The sequence below is a fragment of the Lemur catta genome, chromosome 19 (assembly GCF_020740605.2).
Source record: "Lemur catta isolate mLemCat1 chromosome 19, mLemCat1.pri, whole genome shotgun sequence".
In the NCBI taxonomy this organism is placed as follows: Eukaryota; Metazoa; Chordata; class Mammalia; order Primates; family Lemuridae; genus Lemur; species Lemur catta.
In genome coordinates, this window is record NC_059146.1 from 33,868,457 (window position 1) to 33,890,060 (window position 21,604).

The window sequence follows — 21,604 nt, forward strand, 5'->3', positions numbered from 1 at the left end:
GCCAGGTGCGTTACCTCTTGGAGTGGACAGAGGAAGACCTGGATGAAGTGGGGGACACTGTCAGTGCAGCGGACCTCGAGTTCTGTCACCCATTGTGCCAGTGCCCCAGATGTGCTCCAGCTCAAAAGGTTTGGTCTGCTTCTGTTGGTGGGCTGGGGTAGGGGCAGTTCTTCCTCCCCCTAGGAAAGTGCTCTGCTTCTCAGCCGGATGATTTCTGTGCCGAGTGGCTATGAATAGGTATCCCCTGAGCTACAGTGGGGATCGATGATCCAGGGGGGAGACAGGCTGACGCTTGGGCTCCCGGCTTCCTGGACGGGCGGGTGCGTGAGCAGGAACGTGCCCCGTGATTAGTGTTTCAGCTGCCGGGGCCCTTGAGCCACCTGGCAGCAGTTTATGAACAGACAGTCCATGTGGCCAGAGCCCCCAGGGGAGGCTGCACACAAGTTCTGTTGCTGCTTGGCTCCTGTTGGTTCACCCTTCGTGGGGACTGTCCCGCCAAGCACAGGGAGATCCCTTGTCCCCTTCCACTGGGGGAGAATAGTTTCTCCCAGTGATAACACCCTGCAAAACCATAGTACAGAATCACAACCAGGATGTAGGACACTGGTACAATCCATGGCTCCTAATTCAGATTTCCCCAGTTTTACTTGTACTCGTGTGTGCGTGCGTGTGTGTGTGTGTGTGTGTGTGTGTGTGTGTGTGCGCGCGTGCCTGTGCATTTAGTTCTGTACAGTTTTGTCCCGTGTCTGGGTTTGTGTACCCACCACCACATTCAGGGTAAAGAGCAGTTCTCTCACCACAAGAAGCAGCGCTCAAGCTGCCCTTTGGTGACCACCCCACCTCTCTCCTGCCACCCCACCCCACCATCCTAACCTGGCAACCACTAATCTGTTCTTCATTCCTGTAATTTTGTCATTTCAAAATGTTACATAAATGTAGTCACATAGTATATAGCCTTTTTTTTTGAGACAGAGTCTTGCTCTCTCGCCCTGGGTAGAGTGGAGTGGCATTATCGTAGCTCACTGTAACCTCAAACTCCTGGGCTCAAGGAATCCTCCCACCTCAGCCTCCTGAGTAGCTGGACTACAGGTGTGCGCCATGTTGCCTGGCTAATTTTGCTAATTTGAGTACAGATGGAGTCTCGCTCTTGCTCAGGCTGGTCTTGAACTCCTGAGCTCAAGCAATCCTCCTGCTTTTGCCTCCCAGTGTGCTAGGATTACAGTATATAACCTTTTGAGATTGCCTTTGTTTACTTAGCGTGATTCTAGGTTGTTGCATATAATCAACAATTTATTCCTTTATTGTTGTGTAGTATTCCATGGTATTTATACACCATGGTATGTATACACCATTCAACAATGGAAGGACATGTAGGTTGTTTCTGGTTTGGAGAATAAAACTGTGAACATCTGAGTACAGGTTTTTGTAAGAACTTCAGTTTTCATGTTTCTAAGAGAAGATAGCTGCACAAGAGTGCAATTGCTGAGTCGTATAGTAATTCCAAGGTTAGTTTTTTATAAGGAATTGTAGTCTTTTCCAGAGTAGGCTGTATCATTTTACATTCCCACCAGCAGTGTATGAGCGATCCAATTTCTCCGCATCCTTGCCAGCATTTGGTGTTTTCAATATTTTTTATTTTAGCCATTCTGATAAGTGTCTAGTACTATCTCATTGTGGTTTTTATTTGCATTTTCCTGAAGGCTGATGATGATGCATGTCTTTTCATGTGCTCGTGTCATCTGAATATGCTCTTCGGCAAGATGTCTGTTCATTTGCCTGTTTTCTAATTGGTTTTTTGTTTCACTGTGGAGTTTTGAGAGTTCTTTCTGTAATTCTAGATCTGTGGATATTTGCCAGATACACGGTTTGCATATATTTTCTTCCAGTCTGTAGCTTGTCTATAACCTCTTCACATGGGCTTTTACAGAGTAAAGTTTTAATTTAGATGTCTGGTGTATCAATATTCCCTTTAATGGATTGTGCTTTTGGTGCCAAGTCAGAGAACTCTTTGCTTAGCTCTGGATTGCAAACTTTCTCCTGTGTTGTTTGTTTTTTTAAGTTATAATTTTATATTTTATAGTTAAATCCATAATCCCATTTGAGTAACTTTCTGTACAAGGTATGAGATTTAGGCATCCCAGGCACCCACTGACCTGCTTTCCGTCGTTACAGGTGAGTTTGCACTTTGTAGAGTTTTATGTATCATGGAATCATGAAGTATTAATATATACTGTTCTGGGTCTGGTTTCTTTCACTCAGGATATTTTTAAGATCCACATTGTTGTATTAAGACTTCATTTCTTTTTTTTTTTTTTTTTTTTTTTTGAGACAGAGTCTCGCTCTGTTGCCCGGGCTAGAGTGAGTGCCGTGGCGACAGCCTAGCTCACAGCAACCTCAAACTCCTGGGCTTAAGCGATCCTCCTGCCTCAGCCTCCCGAGTAGCTGGGACTACAGGCATGTGCCACCATGCCCGGCTAATTTTTTCTATATATATTTTAGTTGGCCAGATAATTTCTTTCTATTTTTAGTAGAGACGGGGTCTCACTCTTGCTCAGGCTGGTCTCGAACTCCTGACCTGGAGCGATCCACCCGCCTCGGCCTCCCAGAGTGCTAGGATTACAGGCGTGAGCCACCGCGCCCGGCCTTCATTTCTTTTTATTGCTGGATAGTATTTCATTGAGTGGACGTACCACAGTTTGTTTATCCATTCACCTGCTGATGGACATTTGAGTAGTAACCTGTTTTTGGCTTTGCGAATAAAGCTGTTGTGAACATTTGTGTACAAGTCTTTGTGTGGATGTATGTGTTCCTGGGTAAATACCTAGGAGTATAATTGCTGGGTTATACAGTAAGTATATGTTTACCTTTACACGAAACTGCCAATTTTCCAAAGTGGCTATAGCATTTTACAATCCCGTCGGCAGTGTATGAGAATTCCAGTTGCTCCCTGTCCTTGTCAACACTTGGTATTTTGACTTTTTAACTTCAGCCATTCTGATAAGTACGCAGGGGTATTTCAGTGTGTGTGTGTGTGTGTGTGTGTGTGTGTGTGTGTGTGTTTTCCTACTTTTTCATTTGTTTTTGATTTTTGAGGTATAATTTACTAGAGTAAAATTCAGCATACTGTTTTTTAAGAGATAACATTTTTAACCATCAAAGTGAATCAGATAATCACTGCTTTAATCCTTGGTCAGCCACATAAAACCCTGACATGATTCATATAATTTCACTATCGAAATGTGTGATTCAATTTCATAATTTAATTTTTGTTTTTAGTTATATAGGCTACAAATCAGTTTTGTTTGCTCTTTTGATTAATTATTCTTATATTAGCATAGTTGACTTAAAACCCACCATGAATAGTGAGGAAGTTTGTTGGTAAAAATGAAGGTGAAGTATGGAGATAGCAGCGTGTGGTTTTGTGAGGTTTGATAAACGAGCGTGTAGCCTTGTGACCACCACCTTGATGAAGATGCAGAATGTTCCCTCACCCAGAAAAATATTCTCCTGCCCTCGTGGTCTTCCCTTGTCTTCCCCTGCTCTCCTGGAGTCCATGATCTGTTTTCTGACCCTTTGGTTTTGTCATTCTTGACTCTGATTTGTATTTCCCTGGTAACTGATGGTGTTAAACATCTTTTTATGTCTCATTGGCTGCCATCCACCTGTCTTCTTTTATGAAAGGTCCGTTCACATCTTTTGCCTATTTTTTAAAAATTTGGATTGTCTTATTGAGTTTTAAGAGATATTTTTAAAAAATTAAAAAATTTTAAATTCTTTTTGGTACAAGTCTTTGAGATATATGTATTGCAAACATTTTTTCCCATTCTGTGATTTGCCTTTTCATTTTCTTGTGTCTTTCAAAGAGCAAAAACTTAAAATTATTAAGCCCAGTTTATGAAACTTTTTTATGTTTTTCCTTTTTGTGTGTTATCTAAGAAATCTTTGTTTTTCTCAGTGTTGCAAAGATTTTCTTCTAGTTCCCTTCAAGAAGTTTTATAGTTGTAGCTTTTACATTGAAGGCTGTGATGCATTTTAATTTTGTGTCAGGTGTGAAATGCAGGTTGATGTGCAGTTTCTCTACGTAGATATCCAGTCGTTCCAGCACCATTTACAGATGTTCCTTTCCCCATTGAATTGCCTGACAAAACAGGGCATCATTTTAGGGGACTTAATTTATTATCAACAGAAGTTAATCTTTTGGTCCATCATACCTTTCTTTTTTTTTTTTTTTTTTTGAGACAGAGTCTCGCTTTGTTGCCCGGGCTAGAGTGAGTGCCGTGGCGTCAGCGTAGCTCACAGCAACCTCAAACTCCTGGGCTTAAGGGATCCTCCTGCCTCAGCCTCCCGAGTAGCTGGGACTACAGGCATGCGCCACCATGCCCGGCTAATTTTTTCTATATATACTTTTAGTTGGCCAGATAATTCATTTCTATTTTTAGTAGAGACGGGGGTCTCACTCAGGCTGGTCTCGAACTCCTGACCTCGAGCGATCCACTCGCCTCGGCCTTGCAGAGTGCTAGGATTACAGGCATGAGCCATCGCGCCCGGCCGCACACCTTTCTAATGTAATAGGGATTCACCTGTGGGCACTGTGATTCTGAATCCTCCCATGATCCCAAATTTTGCACAGGAGCTGTGAGGGGCAGGTGGCTTCAGTTTCTTCTGCCTGATTTCTTTTTTTTTTTTTTGAGACAGAGTCTCACTCTGTTGCCCGGGCTAGAGTGAGTGCCGTGGCATCAGCCTACCTCACAGCAACCTCAAATTCCTGGGCTCAAGTAATCCTACTGCCTCAGCCTCCCCAGTAGCTGGGACTACAGACAGGCATGTGCCACCATGCCTGGCTAATTTTTTCTATATATATATTTTAGTTGGTCAGATAATTTCTTTCTGTTTTTAGTAGAAACGGGGTCTCACTCTTGCTAAGGCTGGTCTTGAACTCCTGGCCTCGAGCAATCCACCCGCCTCGGCCTCCCAGAGTGCTAGGATTACAGGCGTGAGCCACCGTGCCCGGCCTGATTTCTTGAATACTAATGACTTTGTTTCCATCTTCTGCACTCGACAGAAGCTGGCAAAGATTCCTGCCAATGGGCTTGGTGTGAACGTGACCAACCAGGATGGCTCCTCCCCACTGCATGTGGCTGCCCTGCATGGCCGGGCGGACCTCATCCTTCTCCTGTTGAAGCATGGTGCCAATGCGGGTGCCAGGAATGCAAACCAGGCTGTCCCGCTCCACCTGGCCTGCCAGCAGGGCCACTTTCAGGTACGGGCTCCATCTCCTGGGCAGCGTAGCAGGGGCCTGCCCTTGGCTAGAGCCTCACCTGGTGGGCATGCTGCAGAAGGGCAGCCCAGGGCCTTTACCTTCCTCCCAGCCCAGAGGTTCTGCAGTGCACATGGCAGGACCACTCAGCCTCTGAACATAGGATCCCGGCGCTCCTTGGGGATGGAGCCAGCTCCTCCCCACCCCGCACCCCCGGCCATTCACACCTGGGTGCTACAGAGGCTGTTCTGGTTCTGACCCCAGCAGGAGCTGTCTCTTGTGCCTGGGTATTTATTGGTCATCTCGCACCTGTACGTTCCCAAAGCTCTCAGTCTGTGCTAAATACTTGAGTACTTGGTAAAGTGCAGTCATGGCCCTAAAGAAGGGGCTCGAGAGATAATTCTGGAATAATTAACTTTTTAAAAATTCTGTTTTTCTCTTAGAAAATTATTTATGTGCATATTTTTTCATTTTCCTTTATCAGTTCTACTATAAGCCTATTCCAGGTCTTCTGGCTCTCTCCTAAATGCCTAGTAAAGTGCTTCAAGCGTTGGTTGCCTAATCTATAAGACTGGGTGATGATTCCAGCTCTCCGCAGGATAGGTATAAAGAGTAAAGGGACGCACGAGTGCCTGGCACACACCTGGCACAGAGTTAGACCCTCGGCAAGTGTTAACTCCTCCCTTCTTCAGCTGGTCCGCTTCCTCCTGAGGGTCAGACCTGTGACATGTGACTAAAGAGTCTTCTCAGTGCGCTTAGAGAAAAGTCTAAAGAATATCAAATTGGAGGATTTCTCCCTACAAAGTTCAAGGCTGAAAGTTTCCTCTCTGGACTAGGTGGTGAAGTACCTACTAGATTGCAACGCGAAACCCAACGAGGAGGATGTGAGTGGAAACACAGCCCTCATTTACGCCTGCTCCGGTGGCCATCATGAAGTCGCAGCTCTGTTGCTCCAGGTGAGGGTCCTTCGTAGCCCTGCCGGCTGTCACACCTGCTCACACCTGCTCAGGCACCTTTGCCCCGTGGGACCCCTGGCACTGGAGACGGAGAAGGCCTCTGCCCGAGCCGTAAGCTGGCCCGCCCGTCAGTTGCAGGCCTCTGGGCTGAGGAGCTCGGCACCCGCATTCCCACGCGGGGCTCTCTGACGGGTGTGGGGTGGCGCCTCAGCGTGTGTCCTGCAGCCAGGATGTGGCGACAAGGACCAGGTGTGGGGGCTCACCTCACTTAGGGGGCACGTGGAGCTGCACCTGAGCATGAGCTGAATGGCCTGTCCCACTGCTGCTCTTTCCCTCTTGATGAAGGCTACACGAATTGACTGGAGAAGAGAATTTAAACCAACAGGGAAAAACCAACTCATCCCTGACTCAAAGGCAGCTCATTTGGGTGGACTTTTAAAAAATGTGTATAGTTTTGGTCACTTGTTTTCTATCTTGCTGTTTGTCATTTTTAATGTAGAAAATTGTTTATTAAAACCATAATTTTTAATGGTTGCATAACCATGGATGTACCATACTGTTTTTTAAACAGTTCTTGCTCCGTACATTTAAGTGGCTTCTGTTTTTTTCTGCTACAATAAGTGCTGCAGTGAGCATCTTTGCCCATAAATCTTTTTTCTCAATGTGACTCTTACCCCCAACACTTTGAGAAATTCAGACCTACAGAATGTGCTTTCTGGTGCGCGCCGCGCAGCACCTGGGCTCTGCATTAACATTCCTGGCACTCCCCACGGTGCCATTCCTCTTCCAGCACGGGGCCGCCATTAACGCTTCCAACAACAGGGGCAACACAGCCCTGCATGAGGCCGTGGCAGAAAAGCACGTCTTCGTGGTGGAGCTGCTTCTGCTTCACGGAGCGTCGGTGCACGTGCTCAACAGGAGGCAGCGCACGGCCCTAGACTGTGCCGAGCAGGTGAGCGGGGAGAGCCTGAGCCCAGGGAACCCCGGGCTCCCTTACTGGTCTCTCTGGAGTCCTCGTGTCTGAAGTCGATCTGACTAGCACCCGCCAGACCTTGGGTCGCTGGGCTGGGCCGAGGTGGGGTGCTAGAAGTCTGCCAGGTGGTTGCATACGTGCCTCTTGGTCGCCTGGTCAGAGGGGGCCTGCTCAGCCAGCCAGGAGGGGTCGTTCTGGCACGGGTGGCCTCCAGAGGCGTGAGAGGAGGTGCTCCCTGCCTGTCTGGCACGCTTACTTGCAGCCAGCTACTCGGGGCAAGGAGCAAGTTCAGACGTTGTTCTGGCCTCACCAGCCCTGCAGTGTCAAAGCCCTGTGTTCTTGAGCAGCACAATGTAGAAAGTTTGTGTAGCTTGTGGATTTAAAACTCCTTGAGTTCTGTAAGAATGGTAACACCCAGTTTACCACTTCTCTGGCGCTGTGGACGTTTGCTGTGGAGAATGGGGAGGAAAAAGTCCTTTTCTCCTGGGGATAAAATACCTCTTTTCTGTTCCTGTTTTCATGCTGAATCTATCTAGCTGTCTACTCGGGAGAGATAGCTAGCAGGCTGTCACATCACACAACTGATGTGTTAAAGTCACCATAAATCCACCCTACTCAGAGCTTTATTATATTAATTTTTAATTTTCAGTGACAGAATTAAAACATTGTAAACTTTCAGTTTAGCACTGTCTTGAATGATGATGAGAAATGTGTTTTATTGAGAACTTACCATGTGGTGAGCCCTCGATAACCTCATGATAACCCCACAGTACTAGATCTTGCTGTCAGCCCAGCTGCACAGGGTGGCTGCGTGCCCAGCCCGGAGTCGGGGGCAGACAGGCTGCAGAAGCAAAGCCGCTTTTGCCGCCACGCTCTGTGGCCTTTCCTGCCCAGCCACGCCAGTGTTGACATTTAGATTGAAAACAAGTAATAACCTGCTAAGAAAGAACAAAAACTATTACTGTTACCTTTTCCCTTTCAAATTCCAGAATTCAAAGATAATGGAATTACTTCAGGTAGTGCCGAGCTGTGTAGCCTCACTAGATGACGTTGCCGGAACAGACCACAAGGATTGTGTTACTGTTAAGATCAGGAAAAAATGTAAGAACTCTCATTCTTTTTATCACTCTGAACTTGGGTTCACTTAGAAATTCATGGGCAGTTGTTGGCTTTCGTACAATTAGAAATGTAAAATATAATCATGACTGGGGAGGGTATGGGCACCAGAGAAATATGTTACATCCTAATTTATCAGATTAGGGGTCAGCTCTTTTTGATACTAGTTTCCTGGTTGACGGCAATGAGGTTTCCTAAGGAAGTAAGAGAGAAGCTCTCAACGTTGCCTTGAGGGTTCAGGCCTCCACTTAGGACTGGAGAGGAGGCGCCAGCTCTGGCAGTGCCTCATGCTTCGTGTGCCAAAGACAGGTCTTCTGAGCATTTCCCACACATCGAGGGTAAATGCTACCTTAAAAGATTTTTTTTTTTTAATTTGCAGATGTACAGATGTTGATGGTAATTAGAACAGTAGTTGTCAAACAGCAGTGAGACTGAAGTATTTTCTTCTTTTTTAAAGGTTTAAGAGTTCTTTTTTAAAAAAATTATGATACTGCAATGCAATAATGTGAATAAGCCCACTCACGTACCTAGGTGATCCTGAGACTGTCTCGCACAGTTGGCTGTAGTTGGGGAATATCAGTGTACTGAGGGTTGATCTTTCAATTTCATGGGGGTTCACACAGTACAGGTTGAGTATCCCTTATCTGAAACACTTGGGACAAGAAATCTTCTGGATTTTGGACTTTTTCAGATGTTGGACTATTTGTATTATATTTATCGGCTGAGTATCCCTCATCAGGAAATCAGAAATGCTCCGGTGAGATTTCCTTTGAGCATGATGTCAAAGAGATCAAAAAGTTTCAAATTTTGGAGCATTTTGGATTTCACATTTTTGGATTAGGAATATTCAACCTGTAATAAATAGGTATATGTTACGTTTCTTTTAAGCAAATTCAGTGCTAATTTTCTAAATTTTGTAAAACTAAGATAATTGAAAAATTGCATCTATGCTGTAATTTTATAACAATCTTTAAACTGTTTTTGAAGTTTTCAGATGTTTATCCTTTTATCTACAGGGAACTCAAAAGTGTATGATCTACCAGATGAACCTTTTACAAGACAGTTTTACTTTATCAACTCAGCTGGTCAGTTTAAGTGAGTATAAAATTCAAGTTGATTTCTGTGCTTTTTACCATACCCTTTACTTACAACTGAAGCAGGTTATGTGTAGCTATAACTGGTTCTGGACAAATCTGCACCCATGTCATCAAATGTTGCCTCCTTGTGGCCAGAGTGTTTCATGCTACTGTCCCAAATATTTATTCTGGCTCATTTTGAGTTAATATTTAGTTTATTTTGAATTTCAGAGGAAAGACTTCAAGGGAGATTATGGCAAGAGACAGAAGTGTCCCTAATCTTACTGAAGGTTCTGTGAGTGAGGTAAGTTATTAAACACTGGCATATAATCGTATTTCATAAAGCCTGGCCTTTTCAGAAGTAATCCATGGCAAACACATTTCTCCAGGATAGTCATCTTCATTTCATGATTGCCTTCTCTGTGACAGTCAGCAGCAGTTAAAACTGGAACTCTTTAGTGGGACAGTCAAGGGTACAGACTTCATCGATTGTTGTATTTAAAAATACATTTCTGGGCAGAGAAAGGAAAGTGACGGGAAAGTATAAACTAGTTGCATGCGTGGAAAGCTGTAGTTCACGGTGTGCACAGTAGGTGAAACATGTCAAATTTCATTATGGTTTTGATCACTAAAGGAAGGAAGAAAATATATATAGATGGGTACACAGTGTTTCCAAATATGGTATAAAATTGCTCATATAGATAATTCTTTATGTAGCCATCTTCCTACTGCATTTTTAATTACACGATTATTTAAAAGAAGCATGATTTACAATCTGTAGTACTAGAAAGTGACTTTTCTTGGAAACATGACTTATTGCTGACAAGGAATTTATAGTGTGTGTGGCACAGGCTTGTTGGAACAAATACACAAAGATTCTAAATCATTGTTTTAGAGAATTAAAATGATTTTTGTTAATATGACTAATCTTGATTTCATATTTAATCTTCCATAGCTTTGCTAATAGACCTGCTGCTTGGTGGGAAACCCACAAGCTTTGAAATCTGCCTGAGTTCAATCAAGTGCTAGCTTTTCCCTTGCTAGCTGTGGGACTTTAGGCAGATTGCTTAACTTTGCTGATCCTGTTTCCTCAGGTATAAAATGGGGGATAACAATAGTACATACTCCTTGGCGTTATAAAGATTAAATGTGAAAACACGTAAAGCATTCCGACACACATGTAGTATGCACATGTCATCCACAAGGACATTAGAATTGAAATTGCCTGTGAAGTGCTGAGCGCACCGTCTGACACAATAAGCACGCAGTGTAGCTGCTGTTGCCATGGTGGCTGTTTGGAGTACAGAAGGAAACTGTTTGCAATGTACTTTTTCTTCAGCCAGGGAGGCAAAGTGTCACAACGAAACAGAATGACCCACCAGACCAGAGCAGATCTCGTGCTGCCGACAGAGGAAACAGTGATCGGCCCGAGAGGCCTGGACTGAAACCAGCTGGCCCTGGACACAGGCGAGTGCTCCGCAGACACACGGTGGAGGACGCGGCTGTGTGCAGGGGCCGAGAGGCTGCTGGCAGCCTGACCACTGCCCAGGAGGCGAGTCTTTCCCAGTCTTAAGAGTAGTAAGGAATTGTTCAATTTGCTGCCAAGAAGTACATATGCAAGAAGATGCTGAGCCATGAATACATCTTAGAACTAAATGGACTTGCAGATACCTAGCTTGAGAAAAGAAAAGTCTTCAGCAGAAAGTTCCTGAAAGCTTTTCTGTGGCTGAGGCAAAGAATGCAACAAAAAACTTACCACGATTTCTCTCTTCAAAGCTAATGAATACACTTGAAAAGGAATGGACGAAATTCCTAGTGTCCAAATCCTTAAGTCCAAGGTGTATTGTTTCTAAGTATTTGCGTTCCTTGGCTATAGGCAGAGGTTTTACCACCAGATTCTGACCTCCTCCTACTGAAAGTGCTAAACCCTCTGCCATGTGTATAAATTAGCAAACCACAAACTAAAAGAATTTCTCCATCTGGGATAAGATGAAGAGAAGCTAGTTAGGTTTCATGGTATTGTGGAGGTTAGGCAGAAGTGTCAGTTGTGAATGAAGAAAGCAGAACCTGGACAATGTTTCTTTGCGGAGCAACACTCAAACCAAAAGATGCCTAAATGCCATTTTGATGTTCGTTTTAGTCAAATGACATATTAGACCTGTCTGTACCATGCATATGGGAAAAGTAGGGTATAATTTTCCTTCTAACAAATTAAGTACAGATGTTTAGTTACTACATATGCACCTGTAGCGGTGTTTCTAGAAACATCCTTTTTTGTTAAGAACCTCCCTTAAATGTCACACCTGATGGACGGTTACCGGACTAGAGTAGATTTGGCACATCTTTTCTTAGTCTTTTGATTCAGATTCAAAACTTATAGCACAAACCAGGTCAAAATTACTTTGAGTTAGAATTTATTGCCATTTATTCCTTTTTATAAATTTCTATAAATTATACTGTTATTTTTTTATGTTATTGGTCTGCAGCCGCACATGAATTTGTCCTGAGTACATTTTCAAATAACTTTGTAATAGGGAAATGGTTTTGTGCATGTTCCTGGAAGTATTGTGTATGTATAGAAGGGAGGGATCAATTATTTTTCTACAAAGTAATTTATGATTTCTAATTTTCTAATGTGCCTTGGATTTGTGCCAAATGAAGGAAAAGAAACAGTAAACTTTGATTCTTGAGTGTGTCATGTTTTAGCTTTTTGCTATGGAGATACGTTTCTCAGCCTCTCTGCTATAAACACAGGCTTTGTGTGTGGAACAGTGGCCCCACTGGATGGATGTATATTTTGTTTCAGTTATAGGTGTGTGATTGAAACACGTAGACTCGATCGTTCAGATCATCATCCATCTACCTAACCAGGGCTGACTTCATCCAGTAGGCACAGTGCCCAGGGCCCACAAACATTTTAATTTATTTCCTTTAAAATCAGAATAAAATGAATAGTTTCTAACCTAAGTGGAAATAAGCACTGTTGCTTTGCTGATTTCTTTGTTCTGGTTCATTTTCCCCCCTTTTCTCCACTTTTAAACAAAATAGCTTTATTGACTTGCTGTATTTCTCAACCATCCTAATTAAGAAACTATATCCTATACAGTTATCAGCACAGGCATTCTCAAGATAGAAATATGTACGTTTGACACCACCTAATTTTTTGAGTGCTGCAGTATAATTTTGAAAACACTTTCATATATACTCCTGTTTAATTCCAACAATTGCCCTGGATGGTCGAATGCTCAAATAAGATAGGTTCAGAAAAATAAGGAGTTTAATTTGCTAGAGATCTTAGAGCTAGGGTCAAGGCCCAGCTGGGCAGTGGCATCCAACTGGCAGTTTCAAGCTTGGCGTGCCCTTCATCTGGAGGTACAGATGTTATAAATGGGACTATCAATTGGGGAAAAGTTTCCTCGTGAGCTACTCTGATAATCAGTATCAGCCATTTTAAGGGATTACCTCAATTATAAATAATCTTTCCCTACTTGAAAAACAAAACTTGATTTGATAATTTAGAAATTGGTAATGCCTGAATTCCCATTTTGTGAAAAAAAGTTTTTGCATCAAAGCAGTCTCAATGCACTGATTTAAGTTAGCAAATTTAGAATAACTACTCCCCACTTAAGTGTATTCCCCTATCCTTGTACACAGAACCATTTTTCATTCTAAATTGTCTTTGGAAGACAAGAGTTTGACAATCTTTAAACACATTTTTTATCAGTAGTTGCCATTTAGGATAGTGGTTATTCTGCAAGAGAAAGCATGTAACAAAATTTACTGAGAATCCTCCAGTGTCCCCTCAGATTTTTTTTATGTGAGGCCAAAAGCAAAATTTACCTATGACTGGGATTTTTTTTCAAAATCTCTAAATTTTATTTTGACTATTTATAATCATTCTGTTCCTTTAAAAACATTTTGATGTTCTTAATGGTTCTACTCAAACTCATTCATTGAGAATGTTAGACACTGCAACACTGACTTTCTTCATTGGCCATAGTTGTAAATCTCAAATATAGTTTCAACATATATCAGCAGGATGCTGGCTAGAGCAGAGGCGATTTGTAACCACATTTCCCATTACTTTTCTGCTACTAATCCTGTCCATCCTACTAAATGTTATCTTACTCCTGAGCTGGGTCTCACAGGACTTACTTAAAAGGTTACAACAAACAACTTAGTTGATAGTTAGGTTTATGATTTAAATTTAAGCATTGGACATTGTGGCACATACCTGTAGTCCCAGCAACTTCGGAGCTGATGCGGGAGAATCACTTGTGCCCAGGAGTTTGAGGCCAGCCTGGGCAACATAGTGAGACTCTTTTTTTTTTTTTTTAAGAGACAAAGTATATGAGTGAAGGTTTCATAACCTAGTGGAAGTAAAACACAATATAAAAGATAACACTTGCTCTAAGTCACCTGCAGCTTTATCACCGAAGAACCCAGAACATTTCCACCAAAACATTTAACTGCTGAACTGTCCCAGCTAGATTTTAATCAGAAGTGATTTCTTGGCCAGGCGCGGTGGCTCACGCCTGTAATCCTAGCACTCTGGGAGGCCGAGGTGGGAGGATCACTCGAGGTCAGGAGTTCGATACCAGCCTGAGCGAGAGAGAGACTCTGTCTCTACTAAAAAAATAATAGAAAGATATTAGTGGGTCAACTAAAAATATATAGAAAAAATTAGCCAGGCATGGTGGTGCGTGCCTGTAGTCCCAGTTACTTGGGAGGCTGAGGCAGAAGGATTGCTTGATCCCAGGAGTTTGAGGTTGCTATGAGCTAGGCTGACCCCATGGCACTCTAGCCCGGGCAACAGAGTGAGACTCTGTCTCAAAAAAACAAACAATTTCTCTTATAATCATATTTATTATTGTTGCATTATCATTACCAGTATATCCTAATTATTTTGGTCATTTTTTTCCAGTGGCACTATAGCTCTAGTTTTTTTTCGATGGGAATGATATTTGTTAGATAATTTAATCTCAACACCTTTGCAATGAAAGGTCAGACTTTTCTTACATTAAATGGAAGTACTACCTGCAGGAAGAGAAACAGTTTACCTGCTTTTAGAAACTGTGTCTTGGAAATTTAAGATGTGCTCAGATGTCAAAGCTGATTGAGTTTAATATATGGATTTTAATGGCCACAGTGTTACTGGCTGCTACTGCTATTTTCTTCTTACTGAAGAGTGCTGGAACAGCTGTTTCTGCTAAGGTCATTTTCCCTACCTAGTACTAATGTCACAATCGCGAAGGATATATTCATGCTGCTATGTGTTTAAAAGCTTTTGGTAGGAGGGAAAAAATTAAAAAATCCAGATCTTCCAGTCACTTGGCTATGGTACTAAAACAACTCGCCCAAATTGTTTCACTTTGCATAACAAGTTTATTTTCTTTTAAAAGGCATATAGACAATAAACAAAGTAAACGTTTAAACAAAACTTAACTTCTGTCCTAGAATTGTTCCATTAAGTTCTAGTCTCTAAACATTTTTAGTTCAATAATCATCATCTTCATCAGAATCCATTACTTTTCTTCTGTTAAACTGGGGGGAAAATTAAACGAGTTAACATTTTTAATAAAGCATAACTCAGACTTTCTAGGAAGAAAAGTTTCTTCCTATTTTAGCAAGATATTTTTGTGTATATTTAAAACAGCTTAGTGATCTAAAAGGGTAGTGGGTCAAGAACCTTAAAAATTAGATCCCTCTCAATATATTTGGCCTTTCTCCCCAAACTTCAACTTTACAAAACGAAAATGTCTATGGGCTAAAAGCTATTTTGATAAGGTAGATATATATTCAACACCTGACATTTAAAGTGTCAATTTTTTTGTTGCCATGTGCATTCGGGAACACTTACTTTAACTGTTGTTTTCTTTTCTGTTTGCTGGCTTACTTTTTCAAGGATTTCTATTAAACCTTGTTCTGACACCTAGGATAACCAGAAAGAAAAACAGTACTTTTTCAGACAAAGAATTTACTTCAGCAGATTGAATCATTTTACAATCTTTCTGGGGTGTGGGGGAACTAGCAGACAATGTTAACAACACACACCACTGTGCTAAGTGTCAGGGATACAGACACTCCACTTCTGCCATTGAGAAGCTTAAATACCACCCTGGAGGAGATAAGTCACACTCAGAAAACATCAACTGGTTGTCTCTCCCACATACGAGTTGTTCTTAATGTGAGGGATTTAGGGGAGAGGACTGGTCTGGATAGGCTGCAGCAGCGGCAGAGGGCTTTGTCTAAATTATTTTTTTTTTTTAAGAGACAAAGTCTGTCTTCGTCACCCAGGTTGGAGTGCAGTGACAAGATCATAGCTCACTACAACCTCTTAACTCCTGGGCTCAAGCGATCCTCTCACCTTAGCCTCCCAAGCACCTAGGACTACAGGTGCTCACCACCATGCCTGGCTTTAAAAAAAATTTTTTTTTTTAATTATTTTTGAGACCCAGGCTGGTCTCAAACTCTTGGCCTCAAGTGATCCTCCTGCCTTGGCCTCCCAACGTGCTAGGATTACAGGCCTGAGTCCAAGCCTGGCCTCATCTAGCTCTTAAATGTCAGGCCTGCCAGAATATACCCCTCATGGTGTTATGGCAACATACATAATAACTTAGGGATTTTACCACATTCTCATTTGTAAAACAAGCCGAATTTCTGTCTACATTGGTAGTATTTTAATTGGGATTATTGACAAACCTTGTTTGCAGCACAGGAACAAATTAAACTAGCTAACTCTAAGTCATTGGGTCACACAGACACCAACAAGGTTCCACAGCAATGTCAGGAAAGGAGAGAAGGCAATTATCTTTTATAGAAGGCACAACTATTCTCTCCTTTAAAAATTTCTTCATAGAAAGAGTCAACAAGAATTCCATAATCAGATGCAGATGAAATTGACCTTTTGAAGCCGTGTTTTGATAAAGTAGGTAACAGCAGGTAAAGTTCCCTCAGTACAGCCCAAGCTTACCTTCCCACTTAGTTGTCCGTATCTTGCCATCTGTATAAGGTAATTCTCTACTGCTTTAGTTTTTTCAGGCTTTACAAGTGCTAAGTTACTTACTAAAAAGAAAAAATACATATGCAAGAAAGTGTCAAAACTAGATACCACTTGTAAATATTATACCTCAGAACTATACACTGACATTTCCAAAGCACTTCACAAGCTTGTTTGTGTCTCTCAACCAGTGAAATAAACAGGACGGTATTGTTAAAAATGAGAAAACTAAAGTTCAGCCATGCCAGTCGCAGTCAAGGCCACACACAGGCAGTGGTAGGGCCAATGCTAAACTTGGGTCCTCAGATTCTAAGCCCCATGCGTTCCTGGTTTTTAAAATATATGACTGCCCCCTGAAAAGCAATTGCTTATTGTACATACATAATAGTGGTCCATCTATGGAGCCTCTTCTAAACTCAAAAGTGGGCACTTCGAGTTATATACACAAGATACTAGTTCATTCTGATTGGCTCATTTTTTCTTTCCACGTGGTTTTCTTTTTGGTTTTTATGAAACCCCATACAAACACTAAAACCGAGAATACATACGATATATCCCTAAATCCCCATCACCCATGTCAACTACCAACAACATTTTATGATTAACTAAGAGTTGTCTACTATAGATTTTACCTCACTGCACTTGGAGAACATCTTGATAAAACAGAAGTGCGCTAGTACTTTTAATAGTGAATAAAGTACAGTTCTCTAGGTTTATAAACTTCACACTATTTCAAATCTCAAATGTTTTTTGGCTAAATATTTAACCTAGAGACAGCAATGACTTCACATATATATCCCCATTCAACTAACTCAAGCCAATTTTATGGAAATAAAGGAAATCAAAGATGCTTACACCTGGCCCGGGCTGACTGATCCAGAACTTGAGCCAAGATACTGTTTCTCATTTCTGCTTCCCTACAACAAAAACATAGGTCAAGCAAGATTAGAACTAAGCTGTCAACATTCCCATGGAACATACAAAAAAGTAACTCACTCAGTATGTTTCTCAACATAGCATGTGGCATACACAGACTGCACCATGGTAGGTGCCATGCAGATGGCAGCAGGTACATTAAAGTAGAAGAATCCATGTTAGTCCTCAAGGAGGCAGCTTTAGGTTGGTATAAACCTTCCAGGTTGGCAGGTAAGCCTTAGAGTTTCATAATTCAGGGTGGAGTTTCAGTTCAACCACCATTACCAACATTTATAAATACCTATTGTGTGATAGGTGCTAGAATTTAGTAGTGGGATTTCAGGCAATTAGAAGGACCAAGTGACTAATGTGTATAATTTCCTTCATGGCTAAGACCCAGGAAGGCTATGTTAAGGGGACAGAGGTACCATGGCCAAGCCAGAACCAGATCCTGTGTTTCAAGACTCTCCATTCTATTTTTTGGGTGGGAAGGAAGAGTAAAATTAAAACTTTGCAACTCTCCTTGCTTCTTCCAACCTACCCAAGTAGAAACTAATTCATGTTCAGAGGACAGTGGTCCTATAAACTTTTAAGAGGCAGAAGTTTTGTTTTTTTCAAATGAAATCCTTCAAGGAACCCAATACACAAAACAAACACGAGCAGAGATGTTCTGGCTGAATTAGAGGGGGAGCTGGCTGGTTATACCTGCCATCAGCCCCTAGCTCAGCCCCAGGGTTCATGGAATCTAGCTTAAACCTCACTTACATAGGCCATTTTCTTAAAGTGCTTGAATACTTCAACCCTGCCAAAAAACATTATATTTCACTGAATGTAAGATGTCATGAATTGTAATATGAACCACAGTCTTATGTATCTCTAAGAATGAAAAACACCCTAGATAAGAGGTCTAATAAGAGACTTCCACTCAAAGCTGGGGTAGCAAAGAGCAACGTCCTCAGTACCACGTAAACAAGAAATAAACCCACTGTGCAGAAAATGACAGCAAAGCCAAGAGGCCTTCATGCATCTGGCCCTGACTGGAAGAAGCTAAAAGAAAAAAAATTCCTCTGAGAATATAAACTTCAAGCTTTAGTCTTGCAGGGTTGCTGTCTGAATTCACGCTACCAGGAAGGAAGAAGGGGAAATCTCAAGCAGAGGATTTAATTTTAAGTGGTCTTGGATTAGAAATGTACCCAAGTGATGGCAGAAATAAAAGTAAATCTTCTCTGGAAGAATCCAGGGTAAGAGTGATCCATTACAAAATGCACCCCAATTTCAGATTTGTTAAAATATGAAAAAATGCACATCTTAGAATCAGTGAAATTTATGTAGTTTTACTTTCTTTGCATCACCTAGGTGCTTACCATCTTCTGAACCTTCTTTGCCTTGCCTATTTCTGTAGACCCAGCACAGTGCCTGACCCAAAGCAGATGCTCAATAAATATTTGCTAAAGGAATGAAGGCGTCAGAAGGTAGCATAAGGGGGCTGGGCATGGTGGCTCATGCCTGTAATCCCAACACTCTGGGAGACAAAGGTGGGAGGAATGCTTGAGGCCAGGAGTTTGAGACCAGCCTGGGCAACACAGTGAGACGCTGGCGCTACAAAAAATTTAAAAATTAGCTGAGCATGGTGGTGCACACCTATAGTCCCAGATGCTGAGAAGGCTAAGGCAGCAGGATTCCTTGAGCCCAGGAGTTTGAGGCTGCAATGAGCTGTGATCGCACCACTGCACCCTAGCCTGGGCAAAAGAGTAAGACCCTGTCTCTTAAAAACAACAACAACAACAAAAAAAAAAGGTAGCATGAAAGGAGGAAGGGGGAATGGGGAATTGTTCAACAGGTACAGGATTTCAGTTTTGCAAAATGAAAAAATTCTAGAGAACTGTTGCACAACAACATGAATCTAGTGAACAGCAGTCCACTTAAAAATAATCAAGATGGTAAATTTTATATATGTATATATATTTACCACAATTTAAAAAATGGTAGCATAAAGGGATAATCAAATATTCAATAAGCCTGCCATTGAATGAAGATCTGCAACTATGCGAGGTGCTCTGCCATATGCTGGGATAAAATAACAGAATAGTATAAGTTAGTATTTATTGAGCACTTACTAAGTGTGAGGCACTATACTTATGTTATCCCTACGCTATCCCTATGAAGTATTTCTATGATGATGCTCATTTTAAAGTAATCACAGTTAAGCAGAGAAACAACCAGTAATTGAAATACAGGTATTAAGTGGGGCTTCGTATGTATTTAACTAACAGATTAATAACAAAGACACCTGATGATGATTTATGGACAAATCACCATGCCAGGAAAAACTTTAAAATAACTAAAGCAAAAACAAAAAAAAAAAATCCATTTGGTGAAACCACCCTTCAAAAAGTTCAGGTTTCCAGCCCATACCTGTGCTTTGCTTCCTGTTGAGCTGCATCGCCAGGATCCTGAAAAAAACAAGTTAACCTTTTAACAGAGTAATTTCACAGGCGGGCGAACTACTCTATTTTGTGTCTCACACCTAACAGCCTCCTGGGCGGCAGAGACCACTTACCAAACAATTAAAAACTGGGCCTCACGGAAATCAGTGAGATCGTTTCCACTTACCACGAGGGGCTTCTAAAGTCACTCTCTAATAGAACGTTTCAGAATAAAAACCACCCTTGGGAGGCGAATCCCTGTACTACAAAACCGTGATTTATGTATAAAAATAATTGCTGGAAGATGACACGGGCCTCGGTATTAGGGACGCCGGTGACTCAAACGGCGCTTCCCTCCGGACCGTCCCCGACACCTTATTCCTTTCCGGTACGTGCGTGACTTGCGCATCTCACCGACCGGTCAGCGGCCGCCGTCCGGCCCCTCCCACTGTCAAGCCGTCGGGCGTGTGCGCACCTGTTCCCCGCGGTGCCCCCGCACCGGGAACCCGGCGGGCCCGCCGACACCGTCTCTGCTCGGGTCAGGAAAACTACACCCAGAAAAGCCGGATCCTGTACGGCCGGAACCGCGGTCGACGGCGGCCGGCGGCGAACGCTCAGGGTGCGGAGCGGCGCGCCGAGATTTCGCCACAGACGCGCGCCCGGCGCGGGCGAGCCGGCTCCGCCTCCCCGGGCAGGTCCCGCGCTCGGTCGGCGCCCCCCGCCCGGCCGCCCAGGCGCCTCGCGATGGGGAGGGCCGCGGTCGGACCCGGCCACGAGGCCGCCGCGGCGTCGGTGGGTCCTCGGCCCGCGGGGAGGCGCCCGGGCGAAGGCGGGGCCCGCAGGGAACGGGCCCGGGAGGGGTCGGGCGCGCTCACCCCGTGCTTCGCCTGCAGCTCGGCCAGCCTCTGCTTCCTCAGCGCCTCCAGCTCCTCGTCCGCCATGGCGCCCTCGAGAGGCCGCCGTCACCCCGCGGGAGCTCCCCCAGCCCTCGGCGCGCGCGCGCGCGCGCGACCCTCGGCACTGCGCAGGCGCTCGCCGCGCCCAGGCGTCACCAATCCAGCCCGGAGCCACGCTCCTGTCGCTGCCAGGGCGTCGGGGAGAGGGCCGATTCCCCGATCGCAGGGGTCGGGCGTGGGCGGCCTCCGGAGGGCCGGCGGGTTGGGAGGGGCCGTTGGGATTCGCAGCCGCGCCCGCAATCCGCGCCCTGCCCATGTAGACGCGGCTGCGCGAGGCCTGGGTTGCGTTTTAGTAAAGATAACGATGTACAAAATGGGCACCGACAAGTGTAATAATACGGGTACAATGTGTTGCCGGCCTATAACGTGCTAGGCTCACATTATCGCTATTATAGAGCAGAGCAGGGTGATGGAAATGCCCAAAACCTGGATTGTGGCGATGGTTGCACAGCTCTTAAGTGTGCACACAACCTCCGCCTGGGAGGGTGCTGGGGTGCGCAGCTGTGGCTGGTGACCTGCCTGGGCGTCCACCCAAGTGCTCCTGCCTTTGCCGGGGGTATGGGGCCGGGGAGGGCACTCGGCTCCCTAGCCCTGGGCCCACGCAGGGTATGTGTGTGGGGAGGGCGTGTAATTGTGGCAAGATACAGATAGCATAACATTTACCATTCTCAAGTGTATAGTTTGGTGGCGTTAAACACATTCACATTGTTATGCAGCTGGCACCACCATCTACCCACAACCTTTCTATCATCCCAAACGGAAACGCTACCCACTGAAAATATTAACAATTCTGTCCCTCTCCCCCTATTCCCTAGTGAGCACCATTCTACTTTCTATGAATTTGCCTATTCTAGGTACCTCATGTAAGTGGAATCATACAATATTTTTCCTTTTGTGACTGGTTTATTTCACTTCAAGTTCCTCAAGTT

General features: G+C 43.6%; 2 protein-coding genes and 1 long non-coding RNA gene across 3 annotated transcripts in view; 1 reads left to right on the forward strand and 2 right to left on the reverse strand.

The window, feature by feature from the left end:
* Positions 1-12,345, forward strand: part of ANKRD27 (ankyrin repeat domain 27) — a 40,668-nt gene extending 28,323 nt beyond the window's left edge. Inside the window, exons 22-29 of the mRNA XM_045533068.1 lie at positions 6-128; positions 5,063-5,260; positions 6,094-6,213; positions 7,004-7,165; positions 8,176-8,287; positions 9,319-9,397; positions 9,610-9,682; positions 10,718-12,345. Coding sequence (XP_045389024.1) covers positions 6-128; positions 5,063-5,260; positions 6,094-6,213; positions 7,004-7,165; positions 8,176-8,287; positions 9,319-9,397; positions 9,610-9,682; positions 10,718-10,951 — 1,101 coding nt within the window. The 3' untranslated portion in view covers positions 10,952-12,345. The remainder of the gene's footprint in view (positions 1-5; positions 129-5,062; positions 5,261-6,093; positions 6,214-7,003; positions 7,166-8,175; positions 8,288-9,318; positions 9,398-9,609; positions 9,683-10,717) is intronic.
* Positions 9,575-13,654, reverse strand: LOC123624855. The gene is made up of 2 exons (XR_006730235.1): positions 13,613-13,654; positions 9,575-10,006 (listed from the first exon to the last, which is right to left on the reverse strand). It is a non-coding gene; the product is annotated as an uncharacterized LOC123624855 (long non-coding RNA).
* A 1,095-nt stretch (positions 13,655-14,749) lies between these two features.
* Positions 14,750-20,862, reverse strand: PDCD5 (programmed cell death 5). The gene is made up of 6 exons (XM_045533069.1): positions 20,595-20,862; positions 19,709-19,746; positions 17,234-17,295; positions 16,352-16,443; positions 15,239-15,310; positions 14,750-14,922 (listed from the first exon to the last, which is right to left on the reverse strand). Exons 1-6 carry the CDS (start codon positions 20,658-20,660, stop codon positions 14,875-14,877), a joined length of 378 nt encoding a protein of 125 aa, XP_045389025.1. The 5' UTR covers positions 20,661-20,862; the 3' UTR covers positions 14,750-14,874.
* Between the last annotated feature and the right edge of the window lie 742 nt (positions 20,863-21,604).

Bases quoted from the DNA above. Each gene is read 5' to 3' on its own strand.
- PDCD5 (XM_045533069.1), bottom strand. From the start codon at position 20,660: ATGGCGGACGAGGAGCTGGAGGCGCTGAGGAAGCAGAGGCTGGCCGAG. The intron at 17,296-19,708 runs GTATGGGCTGGA...TTTTTGTTGTAG, and splicing joins CAACAGGAAGCAAAGCACAG to GGAAGCAGAAATGAGAAACA. The intron at 15,311-16,351 runs GTAAGCTTGGGC...TGGTTATCCTAG, and splicing joins ACGGACAACTAAGTGGGAAG to GTGTCAGAACAAGGTTTAAT.